The sequence below is a fragment of the Erpetoichthys calabaricus genome, chromosome 17, assembly GCF_900747795.2.
Source record: "Erpetoichthys calabaricus chromosome 17, fErpCal1.3, whole genome shotgun sequence".
NCBI classification, from domain to species: Eukaryota; Metazoa; Chordata; class Cladistia; order Polypteriformes; family Polypteridae; genus Erpetoichthys; species Erpetoichthys calabaricus.
In genome coordinates this window covers 18132559-18156650 of record NC_041410.2, presented here as the reverse complement: position 1 = coordinate 18156650, position 24092 = coordinate 18132559, and the positions used below count along the sequence as shown (strand labels likewise).

General features: G+C 38.9%; 2 protein-coding genes across 3 annotated transcripts in view; both read left to right on the top strand.

Annotated features, from left to right (window-relative positions):
- Positions 1-5480, top strand: part of pygo1 (pygopus family PHD finger 1) — a 38021-nt gene extending 32541 nt beyond the window's left edge. The window contains exon 3 of the mRNA XM_028822801.2: positions 252-5480. Coding sequence (XP_028678634.1) covers positions 252-1397 — 1146 coding nt within the window. The 3' untranslated portion in view covers positions 1398-5480. The remainder of the gene's footprint in view (positions 1-251) is intronic.
- A 3200-nt stretch (positions 5481-8680) lies between these two features.
- On the top strand, positions 8681-23769 carry dnaaf4 (dynein axonemal assembly factor 4). Of its 2 annotated transcripts, none has more exons than XM_028822949.2 (9): positions 8681-8899; positions 9094-9241; positions 12672-12805; positions 12988-13192; positions 13403-13530; positions 16277-16386; positions 17100-17253; positions 17845-17950; positions 23487-23769. In XM_028822949.2, the coding sequence occupies exons 1-9, from the start codon at positions 8777-8779 to the stop codon at positions 23594-23596; spliced, it is 1218 nt and encodes a 405-aa protein (XP_028678782.1). In that variant the 5' UTR covers positions 8681-8776; the 3' UTR covers positions 23597-23769. The 2 variants fall into 2 exon arrangements, with proteins under 2 accessions (XP_028678782.1, XP_051776449.1); XM_051920489.1 differs by having other exon boundaries at positions 8690-8899; positions 9099-9241.
- The last annotated feature ends 323 nt before the right edge of the window (positions 23770-24092 follow it).

The following is a 24092-nucleotide window of genomic DNA, read 5'->3' as shown; positions in this document are numbered from 1 at the left end:
TATTTTTCCTGGAAGAAATTAATCCATTGAGCATGTAATGACTTGCAGACTTAATCTGAATACAATGCCATGTATCAGTAGGCAGTATTGATGTAGTCCAGACAGTACTTGGATCACAACTGACCCAAATTCACTGAATATGACAAATTTAGGACATGAAAACTGTAAATACCTTGGTTCCATGTTTTGTTGGAAAGCTTAATTCATTATTAATCATATACTGTGTAATGATATTTCTATTTTTTTTATAGGTCAACACTTTCTCCCCTCTTTCTGAATATGCTCCACCGGTAAACCTAAGTACTGATCACCTGGTGGCCGCAAACCCTTTTGATGACAACTATAATTCTACATCCTACAAACCTCTGCCTTCTGGAAGTCCATATTTTAGCAATCTTAATTACACAGGTTTTGGTGGATATAATACTCTGAGAATGGCTCCCAACATGCCTCAGAGAATGCCTTCACCCTACGGAGGGTCATACCCAGCAAGAAACCCACACCCCACATTTGCCCAACATCAACTAGGTATGGGATTTAAAAGACCTCATGGTTTTGGTTTTATTCCCCATGATAATCCAAACTTGGCTGGACAACCACTTTTCAACAACATGAACCCGGGCATCAACTTTCCACTAAATCATCCTTTCAGGCATAGTCCTGGAGAATCTTTCAGCCAGTTACCAACACAAAATATGAATCAGAATCCAAACTCAGACATGGCATCTCATTTTGGGCCAGAAATGAACGCAAACCTGAATACCCCAATCGGGCCTGATGTGGAAACAAACCACAGCTACATTCAGCCTCCTAACAATTTCAGTCACACCAGCACCCTTCCACCAAAGCAAGACTTCAGCCAGGGGCCAAACAAAAGTCGTCGCCTAGCAAGCCATCAGCATGGTCAGTGCCCTGAGGAGAATTTAAACCAAGAAGGTGCTGAGCTGAAAAACAATATTAGAAACAGTTCTTATGCCCAAGAAAGCAATCATACAGCAAAAACAACAGACAACATAAATAGCTCTCACCCAAACAATGGTGCAAAAAGTAATTCTGGCCAGTCTCACACTGCTGTGGAAGTTGGTTTTACAAAGAGAAGCAGCAACAAAACAGCAGCTCTGCCTAATCGACTGAGCCATTCCTCTTCTGACCCCATTTACCCCTGTGGAATCTGCATGAATGAAGTCAATGATGATCAGGAAGCCATCTTATGTGAGGCGTCATGCCAGAAATGGTTTCACAGAGTTTGCACTGGCATGACTGAGACCGCATACAACCTCCTGACTGCAGAAGCCTCAGCAGTGTGGGCATGTGATACATGCATGGAGAACAAGGAGTTGCAGCTTCTGAGATCAAAAGAATATACAGACCAAGAAGCAATAAGCAAAGATGGCTAAAATCAATCACAAGGAATTTTAATTACCTTTTCTCCAGGTAGTAGAGTGTTTTATAAGAAAGAGGGGAATAAAATTAACTTAATAAAGTTCTGTATTTTCTGGGTGTGCATTTCTAGTAAAAGCTGCCTACAAAAGTAGAAAATTCTGCTCAGTAGGTACAACTTGTAATGAGTTGATTCAGTCAAAATCCAGTGGAGTAGTGATTTCATCTTGACTTAAGAAAAGAATGTAAACTGCTAGGGATGAGCTATAGCTTTTAATTTTGCATCAGTCACATAGTAATAGGAAGAGTGACATAGAATACTTCTGCATGAACAAAGTTGTGTGTTTAATCCGTGATTGGATTGTTCATGTTAGGCACAGACAACAAACACAGTGTCATTGTCATCAGTATTTGAAATCTGCTGGTATAGTACCGTGATGAGAATGGATTGGTTCCTTCAAAGTGACATTCTTTTAGTCCTGGAGATGTTTGAAAAATCACCCAATTGACTTGCCACTATGCACATAATAATTCAAAATGCAGTTGTAGAGGTGTGGTTGTGGGCTTAGCTGGATATCTGAACTTTAGGTAGGTGGGGATCTTTACTGACAGTATATAGGAATTGCAGAGATTTTGTAAGTATTTAAATATCCCATTTAATCCACCCAGTTGCTGTTTTCTCCAGTGTATAAGTAGTGCAAGAAAACTCTGGTTTATACCCATTTAGTACATACAGTTTATAAAATCGTTATCTTTGTTCACATTATTGTATATTACATCTACCTCAGTGCACAAGAGGTTATTTAAAATTATTTCAGTGCTAAAAAGTATTTTGGCTAATCTTATCAGGTTCATAAATATTTCTGCTAGACTATTTTTGAGATATCTTTTTCTTTAGGTAATCCTCTCGCTTTCTTACTGAAAGTTTTTTAATCTTGAGCAATATGTTCCTTTGGTTCTAGAAACTGATATCTTGTAAATAAGACAGAGAATATGCAAAAGATTAGAGCATACAAAGATCAGGCTATAATTTTCTTTAAGACTGGAGATAGAATGATATTGAATTTATAGCAGAGATTTTAAAAACCTTAGAATGGTGTACTATCAAAACACATCCGCAAATGTCATATTTACAGCCAAAAAACCTAGCAGATTGTTTGGTCAAAATAAATGTAAGGGTAATGGTAAATAGTTTTTAAATATATATTGTCTGTGTATGTACATATAATAAAATTTTTTCAACACAAAATTAAATCATATAATTAGTTTAGTGGCTAATAGATATCCATTGGTGGACTGTCTAAATTGTATTATCCTGTCAGATCTAATCCCACACAGAATTTAATCTCTTAAAATTACATTTCCTTTTTGCTGCTGAGACAATCAAGAAAAGATGGAACTGATAGGATGTATTCAATTCTGAAGCCACTGAGCCAGTTTAAACTTCATTGAAACAGAAGTATAAGCATGTGCGTGCATAATCGAAATCTGTAACTGGCCGCACTAATACTTCAGCTTGTGTAAAAAGTAAATGAAACAATCGATGTTTCCAATTTATAAATGAAGCATTGTGGAACTCATTCCTCCTTTTTTCTGGAACAGCAAAAGAAAGAGAGGCCGTTACCAAATCTTTGTGTTTCAGGGACTTGACATCACATTTTTAGCTTCTTTCTAATTGGCTTTTTATTATTGTATAGCCTAATTAAAATATTTTGCAGTGGGTATTTTCAAAATTCATTACCAAAATCAAAGCATTCACTTACCGCATATAAAGGATTGCATCTTATTGGTACTATAGCAGACAGAATCGTGCATGTGGCCTTCCTGAAGGTATATGTTCAGTGATTTGCTGCAATGTGTACAACAGCAGTTACAGTTTTAACATGATTGGTAACTGTGTAATCCTGGACAGGGTGGGGTGCCTTACATTTGGAATTTACATATTTAAATGGGTTTGGGTTTACGCTTGATTGATTGCCATTTCATTAGTAACCAGACATTGACTGGCAACCCATCTAGGGCAGGTTCCCTAGACTGGCTGAAGAAGAGAAAAACAGCCTCTTGTTTTTGATTTTTTTTTTTTGTAAACATAGAGTGAAATATATAATTATAAAAACAATTTGAGTTATTAAAGAAACTTTATCAACATGATTTTACAAATAATGATTGGCAGGTTTGGAAAATGAATGGTTAGTATACTTTCAAGTATCAACTCTCTATTCTGAATGCCATAACCTTATTAAGTTTATCTTATCTGAAGAAGAATTTTTTTTATATGTGAAGTGGCCTCTACCTTTCTGTACAAGTCAGCATCTTGACAGAAATTTATACAGTTTTTATTGTGGATGTGAATTGACTGTTAGATTAGAAAAAAATAGTTTACATGAAAAATGGGAATAATTCTGCTAGCTCCATGAAGAGGACTAATTTTATCTTTTCACTATCAATAGTATGCATTATATTTTCTTTTTCAAGCTTATCTTATTCTATAATCTTGTGTGTTAACAGTTAGTCATTTATGCATAAAAGTATGACTGTTTGTGCATTTGTTTCCATGTTGTGCCAATTTTTAATTATAGCTTTTTCCTTAAGGTGTGCTTTGCTTAACATTTTCTTGTAAAGCAGTCTTTTGAATAATTTCTTGCAGGTACTGGAGTGACATATATTATGGATGAGTAGACTGTTTACTTATTTGTCCAACATATTTGACAGTTCAGATTCAAGCCATAAAAATCATTGAAAATAATTAAAAAAATTGTGTGTGTATGCTTATATATAGGGTGCCAGGATTAAAAGGGGCAAAAAGTTTGGGAGAAATAGGTGGCAAACCTGGTACGGACTAAATTTCATTAGAAGCAAGGTAATCAAGGCACCCCACAGTGTGGGTAGATAGAGTGCCCTGTTTATCCTTGGTACTGCCTTGCCAGGCTGGCACTTTGTGACTATTATGTGTGCATGCACACACATACATGTATACTGTAAACGTGAAAAGATTTCAAAAATAGATATCTGCATATATATATATATATATATATATATATATATATAATGTGTGTGTGTATATATATAAAATATATACACACACATATATATAAATACATGTTTACTGTATCCTTTGTCAGAATGTGCCCATTATGCCAGGATGAACAATGAACAACTGTCCAATTCATTAGGTCTGGTAGGATGTATACAGCAAGTGCTTCCTTCATGAATCTTTTTTTGATATTAGTAAGTTTGCATAACCTCTTTCATATTACCTGTTAATGATGGAAGAGTAGCTTTGATGAATGTTGAAACATTTTGGATCAATAGGTGAATAAATGTCTGATATGTTGTCAAAGTAGAGCTAAACTTAAAAGATGTAAAATGTTTTTACCACATGGCTGTGTACTGTAAATGTGTGATAATTGGCACATGTTTTCTGTGCTTTGTCATGCATAAATACTGTATGTTTGTGTCAGAGCTTTTTTTTTTTTTACTAAGACAAGAATGTATTTTTGTTCCTGTATATATTTATAGCCTTTTTAAGTTTTATAGACTTGCCTATTAATAATGTCCCATGAAGGGAGGATTGTATCCAGCAGTCCAGAGAGAGGCTTGGACTCCCTATGACTCTTTGGCTAAACAGGTTAGAAAACAGATGGATGAATGGCCGTTTGTAAGCCACAAAATTAATTTATTTGGACCATTTAACATCCATTGCATACTATAATATTATTCCACTGCAGCAAAAGTTTTAATAAATGAATGAAAAGACACTTTTAGCTAATAATTGTGATCTTCAGTACAAGGATTGTCGCATATTGTAAAAAATGAAGAGACAAGCTAAAAACACTTAAACCTTATGTATGTGCTATTAACATACCATATTTTGCCAATACTTTAATATGTGTGTATAACGTATCAGATCTGTTCCACATTGGTGACATCATTTAAAAATATATTTCTGAGGCTATACAGTGAAAATGTAGTAGGCCATGAAAATGTAAATGTGTGTAATTCAAATTGAAAATATTTGCAAAATTCCTGTTTCTTCACTGTACTGAGCTAAATTACTATGTAATAAAGAACGGAATAAATATTGAATTTTGTGTTTTAAAGTATACTGTGAAGAATTTGATGCTGTGGAGTTTTTTTTTTGTTTAAATAGCCTATGGATGGAAAAGAAATTGCATGAGAAGAAATCAAAATCATATTTATGAAGGTAAATTTTGCATATTACAAAATACCTAAAAAATATTATACCTTTGGTATTTCTTCCAAAGAAATGCAGATACTTAAAGCCATGATTAATGTAACATGATCTCTAGTAAGTGAATGCATCTACAATATAAGTGATCATATTCTTTAGATGAAGTGAGGCCACTCAAATCACCAGCATAAATCTTGAGTTATTTATGACTGCTTTCTTTAAATACAGCATGTATTAAACTTAACTCAGCATATTGACACCAAGTGCTTGTCATATGGGCTGCATTGTCACCCACTGGCTAATGCTCCTGCTTCATGGGTCCAGCACGCATGGTTTGAATCATGCACTCAGTTGATGTTCTGTGAATGTCGGTCTGGGTTTTCCTCCCACTTACAGACGTGCAGGCCCAAAGACTGGTAACTCTAAAGAGGCTCCAGTGTGGTGTGTGTGTGAGTGGCCAGCATGATGGACCAAAGCCTTGTTCAGAGTTGCTTCCACTTGCACCCAGGGCTGACAGATTAGCTCCAGGAACCCTGAATTTAGTTAAGCTTATTAGATAATGAATTTATATTTGAATGTGTGCTTGTCATATTCCTTGAACTGATATGAACTTGCAGTAATTTATAGTCATCCAATGTTGGTATTACTACTGCAGTTAGTAATCCATATAGAGATAAAAATGAAAGCCTCTCAAGTTGAGTTGCTTGGTAGCCCCCTGATTAACAATTCTTCTTCATGGGTTCTGCACCCACGGTTTAACTCTCATGCCTGGTAGTTGTCTGTGTGGAGTTTGCACATTCTCCTCGTGTCTCTTTGGGGTTTTCCTACGACATCCCCAAAGAAGTGCAGATTAATTGAATTGGAGTGTGCTTGGGTGGGCCATTAAATAGACAGACCTCCTTAGCTGACTACAAGTCTGAATGGGATTATGTGGGGTCATGAGTATCTTCCAAACTTTGCCTGCTTCAAGATATATTTTTGTAAGTAATCCGAGTTTCAGAACATTTAAACATACATTTTGTTACCTAAGCAACGTTCGGAATGTGGTGCAGCGGGAAACTGTTTAGGGGGGAACTTTTCATTGCTACACCTCTAAACAAGCATACAACGGAGTACATGCGTTAGTGGAGGTATTGTGCAGTGAAAATGGACAGAGAACATTCCGAAACTGAAGCTGTAGCAGACAATAAAGTTGAAAATGATGACACAGAAGAACTTTTGCTGGAAAAAGGAGTCACGTTTGTTGTCTGGAGATACTTTGGATTTAAAAGGTCAGATGTGGACCATTATGTTCAAATGTGTGAATACTGTTTCTATACTATACTGTTTCTATACTACTGGATAATACTGCAAGCCAAGTTGTATTTTTTTCAATACTGTGTAATGTACCTTTGTAATAGTGTGACGACATGTTGACTTTATTCTCGACATTTCCACTTTAATTTCGACGCTTATGACGAGAATAAAGTCAACATTTCTACTTTATTCTCGCTGTTTGTCAAGATTTAATCAGAATCAGAAAACTTTATTAATCCCGAAGGAAATTAGTTATTGTAACAAGCTTTATTCTCAAACCCCGTCATAAGTTATGTAGCACATTAAATGCTTTGTGTTGTGTTCCTGGAGCCATGTTAAATGCTGGTTAGATCAATGTCATAAAGATCTTTCTTCAATTAATTGGATACATGTTTCTCCACTTTGATATGGAATAATAAAACCCCACAAATATGCAAGTCCTTCCTGCAAATGCTTAAGGTAGCTGGGGCAATGGATCTACCAAAGTTTCAAATTTTCTACTAGGCTGACCTTATATTAATTACAACCAGGGCCAGATTTTCCTATAGGCTAACTAGGCTTCAGCCTAGGGCCTCAAGATCAAGAGGGGCCTACATTCAAATTGTTAGCAAAATTAAAATTACACTATTCTAAAAACAGTGAACACTAAAACACTGAACCGAAAATAAGGAGAAATTCTACGCATATGACTAATAAACAAACATAAAAATGTATTGGTTAAGATCAACGCGTATTACGTATTTTATTATCTCTCATGTAATTTACAAACTTAGAAATGGAAGGTGAAAGGGCCTCATAAGTGGAATAGCCTAGGGCCTCTTTTCATATAAATCCGGCCCTGATTACAACAACCACCATTTACTAAAGTGTTGTCCATCCTGACTTAAAACTGAAGCTTGCACATGCCACAATACATCTTTATCAGAAATGATCACATCATCCCTCCCAGTTTCCGTATCTCAGTTCACCTCTGATTAAGTGATGTGAAAAATGATCAGAAGGGGTTCATCCCCTAATGGAATATGAGCAGCCAAAGCTACTCCTTTTTTCAAAACTTGGAAACAATGGAGATTGATAATAGAAGTATGTGGACTGATATTTTATGCTGTTTGAAGGTTTCTGATCACAAATATATGTTTTGATAGTTGATACTTTACTGGTAGTCCTAGCCCTCTAGAAGCCACTCCATGAAAGTTAAAAATGACATTTGAAACTAAATCATGTGAGCTATTGTTTTAGATTGTTTCAAGGTCAGTAATTACAAGTAAGATGTTGTTTTTGAACCTTTACTAGGAATCTAGCCCTCTATGGACCTTTTCCAGAGGGTGAAAAATGACACTGCCATTTCAATCGAAAATATTTAACATTTAAATTGAAGCACACATTTAATATTTTACATATCCGACTCAACTACTTGTTAATTATGTATTTCAGGCTCATGAAGTAAATCATTACACTTTAGAACAACCCGAATTAGGACGATTTACACTAATTGCGACTTTTTATTCTTGGAGCGATACAATTCTCATCAGAGGATGGACAGCTGCCGGTTAACACGAGTGGCGTTATCGTACCATGAGGCTGTAAGAAAAGCCAATGTTGCATATTGGTGAGTAGCGACTGACTTCAAAGCCTGCCGGTACACATGGAACACTCCAAAAACTGTCCCACTTCAAGCACTATTTACAGGATATAAACTAATAAGGCAAACCAGGTATATTACCTGACCGTTTACTACTAGGTGTCGCATCCAATGACGTAAAATACAAGCATAGGTAGATAAATCCCAGGAGACGCTTCGAATAGTCACGTGACAGGAAATGTTGCAAACTGCCCTAGCAACCGAACGCGTGACTAGCGACGCTGAGCTTGGCATCCTATCGTCTTTGAAAATTTGAAACAGTAGTCATGCCGCTGCTTATCAAAGACTACACATGGACTCAAACGGAATCTATGATCTATATAACTGTACCTCTAAAAGAAGCAAGAGCTGGAAAAGTTGATATACTTTCTGCAGATGAATATCTTAAGGTATGTATTTAAATATAAATGGAAACGCAATTTGTTTGAATTGCCATTGCGTTTTTTTAAATAGCACACGATTTATGTAAAAGGTATATGCAGTTAACTCTGTAAATACATGCAGAAATATTGTCGGTGCAAGCAGTGTCTCCTTATTGTAAACTTTACATTCTGTTTCACTGGTGTTGTCTGTTTCTCGGAAGGTTAGCGCCCCCCCATTCTTGTTCGAAGCTTTTCTCAGTGCGGCAGTAGACGACAGCAAAAGCGCAGCAAAGATTGGGGACGGAGAAATTGTCTTCACTCTGCATAAAAGAGAAGGGGCCATCTGGGAGCATCTCGTTTTACAAAATGGTAAATCCTTCTGATAAATCCCTTTAGGTTTATTAATGTACAGTGAGAGTCAGTTATAACATTTTTATTAAATATTTTTTGCAACAGTGAATCATATTCAAAAATAACAATGATAATTGAATGTAATCACGTGTTAGTACAGAACATAAAATACTTGCTTTTTAAATATCGTTTTACAATAGCAGGTAGTAAAAGCAGATAGGCTTTTGATGGTTGAAATGGCATTTATATACTGTAGACTCCAACTCAAGTAATGTAGAAATTGCAGTTCTACATCTTCTGAAGTCTTATTATTTATGGGCTCTGTAGGATGTTTGACTAAATGTAGATCAAATTTCTTAATCGTCACATTTTTGAAAGAAGTACCAGATGGAGAGTTAAAAGTCAAATGTTGAAGTCTCACACTGAAAATGTTGGCTTCATTGGACTATGGTGGTGCCAAAATAATACAGTCATGGGCAAAAGTTTTGAGAATGACACAAGTGTTGGTTTTCACAAAGTTTGCTGCTTCACTGTTTTCAGATCTTTTTGTCAGATGTTTCTATGGTATACTGAAGTAGAATTACAAGCAATTCATACGTTTCAAAGGCTTTTATGGACAATTACATTAACTTTATACAAAGATTCAAAATTTGCAGTGTTGGCCCTTCTTTCTTTTTCAAGACCTCTGCAGTTTGCCCTGGCATGCTGGCAATCAACATCTGGGCCAAATTCTGACTGATGGCAGCCAATTCTTGTATAATCAATGCCTGGAGTTTGTCAGAACTGGTGGGTTTTTGTTCGTCCACCCGCCTCTTGTGGATTGACCACAAGTTTGGAATGGGATTAAGGTCTGGGGAGTTTCCTGGCCATGGAACCAAAATTTCAATGTTTTGTTCCCCGAGCCACTTGGTTATCACTTTTGCCTTTTGGCCCTGGTGCTCCATCATGCTGGAAAAGGCATTGTTCATCAACAAACTGTTCTTGGATAGCACAACTGGTGTTTTTACTGACTTGGGAATCGGCTTTTGAAAGGGCTTGACTCGGAATTAACATGTGAGAGTCGGTGCTGATAGACCAGAGCCCAGCAATGGAACACAGCGATATTGCAGCACCTGCTCCTGGTCAACATCTACAACTTAACATAATTGCAGTGTAATTAAATTATATTTAATGAAGCAAAAGTTTAAATTCTGTATGTCTGCATGTTTCTTGTCAGGAACTTAATAACTCGCATACAACAAACATGAAAACTTCTGAAAACAGTGCAATGATAAAATGGCTGCTAAGAAAAAGGCAGATGAAATACAGTTATTTTATAAGATTACAGCTAAGTTCTATTGTTTATTGTGTACTAGCTGTCCCCCACTGCTCCGCCCACGTAGTAGTAAAACAGGACAAACTTTTTAAACATCAAAAAATAAAATTTAATAATTTGTATTGAAAAGAATTTATATTGATAGCTTTCATATCTGAGGGCCTCTTAATATACAGTATCTTTGGTTTTGCTATCGGGGACGAGAATATAGCTGTGATCTCTTTGCCAAAAATGTAAAAAGTTGGCAAAGGTCGGTATGCCCCAACGTCAAACATTGCCACTGTATCTGATCATGTTTAGTTCTGATGGGCGAGGGTCCCCCATGTGGGTGAGGAGCACGTGGCCATGATATCTCTGCCAATGAGCAAGTACTCTCTAAAACTCACGTAGCTGAGATCTCACTCTCAAAAACGTCAAATGTTACACTTTAACAATCTGTAGATGATAATGTCTGCTGAACAAACGGGTATCGCTAGCCAAGTGGAGGCAAGGTGCACTCCAACATGTGGTGAGAGGTAGAGCAACTCGAACGGAGGCTGGCGTGTGAGTGAGGAGGGCCCCGCCCACCTCCCTACTCCTGAGGTCCTGCCTCCCCCTCCCCTCGGCCCCGCCCCCTCTCTCTCGGATTCACACAAATAAATCGCTGCCGCAACCAAACTGTGATACTTAGCACGATGAGAGAAGTTGTGAAATCAACCGGAATGTTTAAGAAAATTATAGAAAAAAACCCGATCTAAATTTGTTCAGTAGTTCTCTCATGAAAAGCGGACAGACAGACAGACGTTGGATTTTATATATATAGTACAATATACTGACACCTGTCGAAACGGAGCGAGCTAATGTTAAATATAAAAAATATTACCTGAAACAGTTAGCATACTGACATGATGAAGTTAACAGATTTACCGTAGTATTTATAAAAGAATTCCTCCTCTGAAATGTTACTGTCTCTGTCCAGTGTTGATGCTTTCATTTGCAGGGGTTTTCAATGATACTTCTTATATTGCAAAAATCAATAATTTGAAGTGGATGTAGAGGAGTAGAATACTAGGGGAGTCCTCTATAGCGCATCTTCAACCTGAGCTTGGAACAGGGGAGAGTCCAGAGGCTTTGGAAAACATCTTGCATCAACCCAGTCCCAAAGGTGTCACGTCCTAGTGAGCTCAATGACTTCCGGCCTGTCGCTCTGACGTCACATGTGATGAAGACCATGGAGCGGCTGCTGCTTCACCACCTGAGGCCACAGGTCCACCACGCCCTCGACCCTCTGCAGGTCGCATACCAGGACAAGGAGGGAGTGGAGGATGCCATCATCTACATGCTACACTGATCCCTCTTCCACTTGGACAGAGGCAGTGGTGCTGTAAGAATTATGTTTCTGGACTTCTCTAGCGCCTTCAACACCATCCAACTTCTGCTCCTTAGGGATAAGCTGACAGAGATGGGAGTAGATTCATACCTAGTGGCATGGATCGTGGACTATCTTACAAACAGACCTCAGTATGTGTGTCTTGAGAACTGCACGTCTGACATTGTGGTCAGCAACACAGGAGCGCCACAGGGGACTGTACTTTCTCCGGTCCTGTTCAGCCTATATACATCGGACTTCCAATACAACTCGGAGTCCTGCCACGTGCAAAAGTTCGCTGATGACACTGCTATCGTGGGCTGCATCAGGAGTGGGCAGGAGGAGGAGTATAGGGACCTAATCAATGACTTTGTTAAATGGCGCGACTCAAACCACCTACACCTGAACACCAGCAAAACCAAGGAGCTGGTGGTGGATTTTAGGATATCTCTATCTATTTGTCTAGAATACTCGGCATTCATTACTGGCAGACGTACAGATGGCAGACTTACCCTTCACTGCGTCACCTCCAAATTTTGTGAAAAGGGCTAATTGGGATGAAAACCTGTAGGAAGTGACTGATCTGGAGAACAGCTGCCCTATCTGACATACTAAACTGAAACATTCACCCCTCATTCTTTTAGGAGAGTCTCATTTATTGCCGGTTAATAAATATTCTATCAAAATCATTAAAGATATTTGCCTTCATGTGCTTTGCCCATTATTGGTAAAAAAAAAAAAAATGAACTTAATTGTGTATTAAAATTTTAGTTTGTTTCTTCCAGTTGAAAAAGAGAATCTTCAAAATATTAGGCAAAATGCCATTTTAAAAGCCCAAGAAAATGCCTTAAAAGAAGCAGAAGCAAAGGCTGCTAAGAAGAAAGCCAATGAAAAATATGCATTGGAGACCATAATGAAGGTAAAGAAAATTCCTATGCAACAATTATTTAGTCACAGCAGATGAAATACACTGAATAAATTTAAACATTCATTTTTCTCCCCAGGGATATAATAGTGGAGTCATTAAGATTAAAAAGAAAATCCTTTTAGTGTGTAAAATGTATTAAATGGAAAAACATAACACTTTGTTCCTTCCAACAGATAGAGGAGGACCAAAGGAAAAAGATTGAGGAAATCAAAGAAGTGGAGCGACGCAGAGCAGCAGAAGAGCTGGAGCGCTGGAAGGAGAAGCAGAGGATAGAAGCTGAGCACAAAATAGCCCAGCAGAAGCTGGAAGCGGAAAAAAGAAACACAAATGGAGTAAAGGATCTGCCGAAATCTGACACTCAAACTGGGACCAAATCAGGTAGATTATCTTATTAGGTGGGAAAAGGAGGACATTTAGCAATCAAAGCACAGTGGCCTGTATCTTTTCTCTAAAGTTTTTTTTCTGGGTATTTCTTGTAACCCAAATACTCCTGTAATTTTAAACTGCATGCCTTTTAATGTGCAAAGAAAAAGGCAAAATCATCCGATTTGATTTGTAATGAAAGCCTTTGTTCTTGTTTCCAATTAGCTCAGTCCAAGAAGCCATTGGTGGTATCCTTGCCTCCCCCTCGATCTGCAGGCACAATTCAAATCAACTTCACACCTCGTGTGTTTCCTACAGCTCTACGAGAATCTCTAGTGCCTGAAGAAGAAGAAGTAAATCAGTGTTTTTAACTATAATTATATTTATAATTTTACTGTTTAATTTAAAATCGATAACCATTTTAAAAGACACAGACTTACTCTATATTATATAGTGGCTGTCCTATCTATAATAATAATACATTTTATTTATACAAGACGCCTTTCTAAGCACTCAAGGACACCGAACAAACAATAAATAAAAAAAAAAAACACATTATAAACAAAACTTAAAACATCAGAAAATATAAAAATTAAAACCAAACAAAGCTACTGTAATCATAGAGAAAAAGCCGTTTTAAACAGATGGGTTTTAAATTTACATTTGAAGGTTGAAAATGACTCGATATTTCTAAGGTCAGTAGGTAGTGAGTTCTAGAGCTTGGGAGCAGAACGTCTGAATGCTCGGCCCCCCATGGTGGTTAGATGGGCGAGAAGGACGGTCAGATGGATGGAGGAAGAGGATCTAAGATTACGGGAGGGAATGGCAACATGAAGAAGGTCTGACAGATATGGAGGGGCAAGGTTATGAATGGCCTTAAATGTTAACAGCAGAATTTTAAAATCAATTTGAAACTTAATCGGGAGCCAATGAAGCTGCTGCAAGACCGGAGTAATATTCTGCGAGCAGCAGAATTCTGGACTTGCTGAAGCTTATGGCGAGATTTATTAGAAACCAAAGAGGAGCGAATTGCAATAGTCCAGATGAGAAGTAACAAGACTGTGAACAAGAATGGCAGTGGTATGGGGACTGAGGGAAGTGTGGATGTGATTAATATTACGTAGGTGGAAGTAAGCAGTCCGGGTGATGTTATTAATGTGAGATTGGAAAGATAAGAGTACTGCCAAGGATGACACCGAGACTCTTGACCTGAGGTGAAGGGTCAAGAGAGTCAAGGCTGGGGGGGCTGTCAAGAGGCAGGGCCTGTTAAAGCCCATTGCGGCACTTCCTGTGTGATTTTGGGCTATACAAAAATAAATTGTATAAGGGGAAACAAAGGAGTTATCAATAGCAAGTGAAAGATTATCAGCTTTAGATAATGATGATCTTGTACCAATGAGGAGAACCTCAGTTTTGTCGTTACTGTTTAATTTAAGAAAATTTGAAGAAAACCAGGATTTAATTTCAGCACTGCAGTCAATAAGTGAAGATGGTGGAAAAGAAGAGGTGGGTTTACTAGCAAGGCAGAGCTGGGTGTCATCAGCATAACCGTGAAAATTAGTGTTTACGAAAGATATTGCCAAGGGGAAGAAGGGTAATAATAAAAAGAAGAGGCCCCAGGACAGAGCCCTGGGGCACACCTGAAGTAGCAGCTTTGGGTTGGGATGTGAAAGTTTTAAGCTGAATGAACTATATGTAAATATATCTAAATCTGTATCTGTGTCTTATTTTAGTTCCCATCTCTCCTTTGTGTCTATCCATCTGTCGCATAGTAAGTGCCTCTCTGCCATATTGTGTCAGTCAATACAGTCTGTCATCTTTGTGTTAGCCAACACGTCACACGGCGTCTATGTCTGTGTGTGTCTGTCAATTTAGTGTGCACCTGCCTATTTTATATAGTGCCAAGCAGTCTATCTCTCTGTCACATGGTGTGTGTCTAAAAGCACTCATTTGTTAATGTATCAAAGATCACCAATCATCTCTTTCATATACTGTCTGTCTCTCTTTGTATCACATTGTTCCCAACTCCCTGTCTTATAGTGCCTAGGCGTCCATCTGTCTGTCTCTGTCACTCTCTCTGTCTCTGTCACATAGTGCTCATCAGTTTCTTAATTGTATAGCACTTGTATCTTTGTTAATCTGTACAATATACTGTATTTGCTTATCTGTCTGTCAATGTAGCGTCTGCTTGTCTCTAACATACTACATGTCTGTCTTATTTGTCTGTCTGCCATAGTTCTGTGAGAGGACGTTACTTTTAAAAATATGTTTTCTCAAGTTACGTATACCTTAATCTGATAATATTGTTTGGATTAAGCAGATTTGAGAATGTATGTACATAACAAATACATATATAATATATTGTGATAAAAAAATTAGGCAGCAGACAGAAAAAGATTTGGGGATGGCCACCCCATATACTGGAAATTCAGCAAAAAGAAAAAACACGTCACAACAGGTTGAGACTGCATATCAGGAAGAGGTGGAGTCAGGGTGGTCGCAACAGGAACTGATGTCGCAGGAAGGGGGATTCTGGGTACCAGAAGTGATGTCAAGAATTGGATGGCAGAATAGTGATGTCATTGAGAAGGCAGGGGTTTTAGCTGAACTGCAGAGGAACAAGAGGGGAGAGGTTGAAGTGTGAGCGCCAACCCCTGGTCTGGCTGACGAATAACATTATTTGAGCCTGTAAAATGTCCCCCATGTGCACGTGTGTGACAATATATACAGGGTGACTCAAAATTATGTTGACATTTGAATTTGTAGAAACAGATTACTCACAAAACATACTTCATATATGCAAGATGATTTACAGGAATATCTCAACCTGTTCACCATCATGTTCAACACATGTACCACATAAATTGTCCACAAAAATTGTAAAAGCGTATATGCATAGCAGTACCATTAGTGTTAACATAACTTTGACTCACCCTGTGTATATTTACAACTTCATACAGCAGCCCAGATATTGCAGATATTTGACTTTAAAATTCAACCATGTTTGTGGAGGGAAAAAAAGGAAGAATAGAAAATCAATGTTTGTAATTGTAATTTTCCTTTCAGATCTTAATTATTTTTGTGGTTTTGTATATGCAGTGGCTTAAAAAACAAGCTGATGCTAGGAAAGCATTGAATAATGATCTCTCAGAACTGAAGGATCTTACAGAAGAGGAGAAAAATCCAGAATGGCTAAAAGAGAAGGGAAAGTAAGTGACATGTTTAAATAGAAGTTTTATTTTTGACTCTGTGCTTTAACTTCTGCATGCTGTATATTGTTTTAGACTTTGTTTTAAATAGATACATCTGCAATTTTCACACATCTATTTACACTCCACCAATAATGTCAAAGTGAAAACATGCTTTCAGAAAGATTCTGCAAATTTATTTAACATCAAAATCTGCAATCTGTCATTTGTGTAAGTGTTTGTAGAAGCCTCTTTGGCAGCAAATCCAGTGTAAGTTTCTACGGGCTTTGCACCCCTGGATTTTTGCAGTTTATCCCAATTTTCCATGAAGAAAGTTAAGGGTCTAAACACTTTCTGAATCTGAATTTATTTGTTCTTTGGTGGAATGGAGGGCGCGGTGGGTAGCACTGCTGCTTCAAAAACCTGATGTCCTGGCATTGAAATCAGTGCACGGACAGTGTGGAGTTCGCATGTCCTCCCATAGTCTACATGAATTTTTATTCAGGTACTCTGGTTTTCCTGGTACATCTGTAATGACGTACATTATACGATAATTGCATAGTGTGAGTGTATATATTTGCATTTATGTGTATGTGAGTGGACTTTGCAGTGGACTGGCATCCTGTCCAGGGTTGGTTCTTGCCAGGTACCATTGTTGCAGCCCTGAATTGGATTAAGCCAGTTGAAAAAGTTATTTTATATTTTGTAAATTGTTCTTTTTTGTTTTTGTTTAGTAAATTATTTGCATCACAGAACTACCTTGCTGCAGTGAATGCCTACAACCTGGCTATTAAACTGAACAATAAACTCCCATCCCTGTTTCTAAATCGTGCTGCATGCCACCTCAAACTAAGAAATCTACACAAAGCAATTGAAGATTCCTCCAGGGTAAGATGAATATTTCCAATTTCCTGTTAAAGTTTAAAAACATCATGTTAGGCAAATTGTTTACTGTAAATTGTTGCAGTAAAAGTGAGTGTACATGTTTGTGCACATAGGTGAGCTTTGCAATGGATCGTGTTCTTTCCAGAAATGGTTTCTTCTTGCTGCACACAACCCTCTAATATTAAAAGCGGGTTAATGAAGTTTAGATGAAAAAAACAATAGAAGTGTATTCATATGTACAGTTTAATGGAGCATTTCTTCTTGAACCTTTAGATAAGACTACACTTAATTAGCCTTACGTAGAATTGGCAGCATTTCCAGGGTGTTTCCTGTCTTGTGGCTTGTACTGCCAGGACAGGCCGTAGCCACTGCTACTCTGAATCAGAGTAAGTGAGTCTGTGAATGTTCTGTTATATTTAATTCACATAAAAGTCTGAATATATTTGGACTCGTTAGAAAACACTTAACAGGCACAAATGCTCTTCAAATGTCCATGCAAATTATAAAAAAGCATTATGGTACATTCAGTAGTTTGCAACGTATAACACAAATGGTTATGAAAAGTGTTCTGTTTTGTCTTCCCCCTTCATTCAGGCCCTTGAGTTGTTAACACCACCAGTTCCTGATAATTCAGAATCCAGAGTGAAAGCCCACATTAGACGTGGAACAGCTTTCTGTGAATTAGAATTGTATGTAGAAGGTAAGTGCAGAAGGGAATAAATGCCTGAGGTACAAGTTCTTGACTTAAGTTATTGCTAATAATTATTTGGAGTGACTCTGATAGCAATTAGTCTTTTTTGCAAACTTTGGAACTGATGAGTCAATGGGTAAACCTGTTAGTTAATAACACAATGGATTGCGTTTATTCCACCTCTCTCCTTTCAATTCCAATAATTAATTTTTTCAATAAAAATATTTAGCTGGAGCAATTAAAAAAAAAAAAAAAAAAAAAGTCCAGAGTGTCACCAAAAGCAATAAACATTTGCTGCAGGTTCATTATGAAAAATGTTTTGACCATCTTCATCCTCATTTTTTATGCCAACGTCTCAGCCAAGTACACAAGGCAGCAGAATAAAGTAGTGGGCTGAGTTCTGAAATTCACTGCTTGTCACTACCCCACTAATGAGGCTGTCACTTCTTCACCCTTTTTTATTTTTTTCAAAAAATGAAGCGGTAAGTGGTTAAGATCTGTGGTAGAAATCATTACCTTATATGCTGCAACAGTCCGTCGTGGTGAAGAGAGAGCTGAGCCAAAAGGTGAGGCTGTCGATTTATCAGTCGATCTATGTTCTTACCCTCACCTATGGCCACGAGCTTTGGGTAGTGACCGAAAGAGCAAGATCGCGGATACAAGCGGACGAAATGAGTTTTCTCCACAGGGTGGCTGGTCTTTCCCTTAGAGATAGGGTGAGGAGTTCAGTTATCCGGGAGAGACTTGGAGTAAAGTTGCTGCTCCTCCACATTGAGACGAGTCCGTTGAGGTGGTTTGGACATCTGGTCAGGATGCCCCCTGGACTCCTTTCTAGGGGGGTGTTCCGGGCATGTCCCACTGGGAGAAGGCCATGAGGCAGATGCAGGACACGCTGGAGGGATTATATCTCCCGGCTGGCCTGGGAACGCCTCGGGGTCCCCCCAGAGGAACTGGAGTAGGTGGCCGGGGAGAGGGAGGTCTGGGCTTCCCTACTTAGGCTACTGCCCCTGCGACCCGACTTCGGATAAGCAGTGGACAATGGATATATATATACAGTGTGTGTGTATATATATATATATATATATATATATATATATATATATACAGTATATACAGTGGACAATGGATAAGCAGTGGACAATGGATATATATACAGTATATATATATATATATATATATATATATATATATATATATATATATATATATATATATATATACATACAGTGGACAATGGATAAGCAGTGGACAATGGATATATATACAGTAATATATATATATATATATATATATATATATGTATATAGCTATTAATAATCGACCCGAAGAACCAGGCCGGAGGAAGCTTGTCCGTTGTGTCTTTTATTTCTCATCACGCCACCACGGCAGCCTGTGACAGAATGGTCACAAAGTAAAGGCAGAGCGCTATGTTTATGGATAACTGAGTTTACATCCCAGTGCTGAATTAATGTTTACTCTGATTGGTTCACTAGCTTGCGTTCACTCTGATTGGCTAACAGGCATGAGGTGTTTAGCAGAGAGCCAGCTTACATACCCCAAAATAAAAGTCTCTTTTCTACTACATTCTTGGTCCTTACAATGCTTTTTAATACTTCTTGAGTTCCTCTGTGTGTGTGACGTCTGTCAAGCCTTACTGAGTATGTGAAAGTCAGTCAACGTCGTGAGCCATCACCCACAACCTTCTTGTTCTTTATTATTCACTTGATCTTTATCTGGTTTCCTGACATTTAGTAACCCTTTTATGCTACTTCTAAAATAGATGCTTTATATTTCAATGTGGAAAGCATTCCAAAACACTATATGTGCAATAACTATATTACGCCTAAATGACTATGTGACCCCCTAAGTCTCATTTTTCTTCCACAGATCTCAAATATTCTATTGCACCCCACCCACCCACTTAACTTCCCTGTGGTAAATAGTTCTGGTCATTCAAGATCAGGGGTACCTGAATTCATAACAACAATTATACCCACAAGCTGATCGATGCATAAAGGCCATGTCACATTAGCTGACAATTTCATTGATTTTCAGTCGTTGTCTTCATTTACATAATCTTAGCTAGTAGGAGGCAGTGCGCTCCTGCTAAAGCCAATCAGTCGTATAATGTGACATGCCTAGTGACTCACTCCAACTAAACCACGACTCATGTCAGCTTGTGTGCATGAGAAATGACAACCAATGAATGCTCATCCAGAGGTACAGTGCATGTAAATGTAGCAACGAGGAGTAAGGAAGACGGGTGTTCTGGTGTCTGATGTTACATGTTTCACATACCAAGTGAGAATGGGGAATAAAGGGCAGCAATTGCAGCTGACCTCCCCTACCTGTTAACCCTTTGTACTGCACTGGCTCCTTCATGCAGCATCTTATTGGCTGTCAGATAAAGCAGCGAGCATGACTGTGCTGAAAACTGTGTGACCACTAAATGTGACATGTCCAGTGATTTTCAGTCTTGTAAACTGAAAGGGTATAGTGACAAGATTAGCAATGGCAGTCAGCAAGTCAAGAAATTATGTAATGTGACATCAGCGTAACAGTCATGGTGAATTTGTGTGTTCACATTAAATTGGATGTTTCTGGGTGTGGGGAATTAATGATTACTGTTGTTAGCTTGTACTAATGTTTTTATTTATTCACCAAATCAAATTTTATGCAGTTGATGTGGTAATGGTAATATTGTGTTTACTATTAAATGTACTGTTTCTCAATTATATTGTTGTAAGATTCTTGGCTGACTTAATCAAATATAAGTTTGCAAGGGCCAGAGCCTATCCTGGCAGTATTAGACACAAGAGCTTTAAGTGCATCTCAGGGCTTACACACACCCACACTCACACTGAACCAGTTTGGAGCTGTCAGTTAACCTAACATTACATTATCTCCATCCATCCATCCATCCATCCATCCATCCATCCATTGTCTTCCGCTTATCCGAGGTCGGGTCGCGGGGGCAGCAGCTTGAGCAGAGATGCCCAGACTTCCCTCTCCCCGGCCACTTCTTCTAGCTCTTCCGGGAGAATCCCGAGGCGTTCCCAGGCCAGCTGGGAGACATAGTCCCTCCAGCGTGTCCAGGGTCTTCCCCGGGGCCTCCTCCCGGTTGGACATGCCCGGAACACCTCACCAGGGAGGCATCCAGGAGGCATCCTGATCAGATGCCCGAGCCACCTCATCTGACTCCTCTCGATGCGGAGGAGCAGCGGCTCTACTCTGAGCCCCTCCCGGATGACTGAGCTTCTCACCCTATCTTTAAGGGAGAGCCCAGACACCCTGCGGAGGAAACTCATTTCGGCCGCTTGTATTCGCGGTCTCGTTCTTTCGGTCACTACCCATAGCTCATGACCATAGGTGAGGGTAGGAACATAGATCGACCGGTAAATTGAGAGCTTTGCCTTATGGCTCAGCTCCTTTTTCACCACGACAGACCGATGCAGAGCCCGCATCACTGTGGACGCCGCACCGATCCGCCTGTCGATCTCATGCTCCATTCTTCCCTCACTCGTGAACAAGACCCCGAGATACTTGAACTCCTCCACTTGAGGCAGGATCTCACTCCCAACCCTGAGAGGGCACTCCACCCTTTTTCCGGCTGAGGACCATGGTCTCGGATTTGGAGGTGCTGATTCCCATCCCAGCCGCTTCACACTCAGCTGCGAACCGATCCAGAGAGAGCTGAAGATCACGGCCTGATGAAGCAAACAGGACATCATCATCTGCAAAAATCTACATTATCACTCATTATAAAAAAAAAAATCTTGCAACGAGACGTGATCTTTGCAAGAGAGATGGAGAGACACTTTCACGTCCTGCAAGGTGGACAAGTCACGTCATACTTACAACCTATGGAAGCAAGTCCCGTGATACACATGCAGAGCAAGTTAGAGATAATGGGAGTAGGAAAATTCGAAAGTCTCGAAACAAAAAAAAGAGAGTAAAGATCGCATTAGCGCAAACAAATGGAAATTATTACTCCGTGAAATAACGGAACAGGATGTCAGGGGGACAAGAGAGACAAGGCAGTGAGGCAAAAGGACAGCTGCTGTACAGGATTTTAAATTTTTGAAGCGCCGCACGAGATGCAGATCACACGACGGCAGCATCAATCCAGCAGCTGATCAAGCAAAGAGGAGGTTAAAAATAATGAATTTGTTACCCATTGTATTACCGTTTAAGAGGGGTTTCGGATGAGCAACTGCAACTCCTTGGGGTGCGTTCTGACCTCTCTTCACAACGGTACATGGTGCTGGTGGGGGGCGGGGAAGGGGTTGGCGAGTTAAGTGAGCAGGGGGCGAATGTGATTTAGAAGTTGCTGTTGTATGTGCATGAATAACTACTTTTTGTCTATTCAAAAATAATAATTCAAACTCCGATGTAGTGTGGAAATAAACGTATGATTTCATCCATTCTTTTGGGGGGAAAATCTAACTAGTTAGCTGTTAGGAAGATCAGGGGTATGGTGGCACAGGGATAAGACTGCAGCATCAAGTATCTATGGGAAAAATTACATTTTATATTTTAAATATTGAAGAAAGGAAATATTGTCCTGGGTGGCACGGTGGCGCAGTGGTAGCACTGCTGCCTCGCAGTCAGGAGACCTGGGTTTGCGTCCCGGGTCCTCCCTGTGTGGAGTTTGCATGTTCTCCCCATATCTGCATGGGTTTTCTCCGGGTGCTCCGGGTTCCTCCCACAGTCCAAAGACATGCAGGCTAGGTGCATTGGCGATCCTATATTGTCCCTAGTGTGTGCTTGGTGGGTGGTGTGTGTGCCCTGCATTGGGCTGGCGCCCTGCCCAGGGGTTGTTCCTGCCTTGCGCCCTGTGTTGGCTGGGATATTGACTGACTGACTGAATATTGTCCTCAAACTAGGAGTCCTCTCTGAGTCAAGAACCAGGTAGGAGGAAACTTGTCCACTGCATCTTTTATTTCTCCCCAGCAAATGCTAAAGAGGGATACACTTCATCTCAGCAGCCTGAGGCGGAATGGTCCATAAGCAAAGTTACAGGCTCATATTTGTAGATAATTGAATTTACATAACAGTGCTGAATTAATGTATAGACATCACCTGACGTTTAGTCTGATTGATTCATTGGCTTACACACCTAAATAAAAGTTTCCATCTACTACACTTTTGTTCTTCTCATGTCTCTCAGGTTCAGCTCTTGCCCTTGAAATTTCGTTGTATGCTAGCTGTCCAGTCTTTGCTGGGTGCAGAACACCTGCTGATTTATTAATCCTACTAAAACAGCATGTTGTCTTTATTGTTCACGTAACATTTATGTGGTTTCCTGATATTCTTGAACAAGTTTCTGACATTTTTTGCCATATTTTAATGTGGAAAGCATACCAAAACACTTTATGTGCTGTAAGTCTCATTTTTCTTCCACATATCCAATGTTCTGCATTTAAACTCCGCACACACAGATGTACAGTAAAATAAATAATTTTGTACAAAGTTTGAGACCTTTTTTTTTTTTTTTAAGAACGATACCTTCACATTTGCATTTTTGTCCTTTTCTTTTGAACAGGTCTGCAGGATTATGATGCCGCTCTTAAAATCAATCCACATAATAAAGCCGTGGCTGCGGATGCCGAAAAGATCAGGCAGGTCATTCAAGGAACGGTACCCAGCTCCTAACAAAAGTAAATGAGAGACTGATATAAAACATAATAACTTCTCTTTTGTGTGACATTTTTTGTTGCCATTGACTTGCTGGTCCGTCAGATATTTCATATTTTCATGGTTACCTCGTTTATTTAAACATGCTACTACTTTAAATATCACTAGCAATAAAATTCAGATTTATTTTTTTTTAGAGAAAGCATATTTATTTTAGGCTGGTATGATCCTCTAGTGACTACGGCAGTGGTTCTCAGGGGTTATGAAAAATTCTTATGAAACTGGGAGTGGGGTTGAGGTTACAATGCCATCTGTAAGGGAGTAATTTTTGAAGTGTTGCTATATGTAACTGCTTTTTGCTACAACGAAAATGGCTTCCCAGCATTGAAATGTAAAATACAAACACTACAACTACATGTTATAAGAATTACTATTTGTGAACAGAGTGACTGGGGTTCGAGTTAAGTGTAAGAGTAGCCTTACACTTTCCATTTAAGGGCTATTTCTTGCTAAT

Bases quoted from the DNA above. Each gene is read 5' to 3' on its own strand.
- dnaaf4 (XM_028822949.2), top strand. From the start codon at position 8,777: ATGCCGCTGCTTATCAAAGACTACACATGGACTCAAACGGAATCTATG. The intron at 13,531-16,276 runs GTAAATCAGTGT...TTGTATATGCAG, and splicing joins TAGTGCCTGAAGAAGAAGAA to TGGCTTAAAAAACAAGCTGA. The intron at 17,951-23,486 runs GTAAGTGCAGAA...TCTTTTGAACAG, and splicing joins ATTAGAATTGTATGTAGAAG to GTCTGCAGGATTATGATGCC.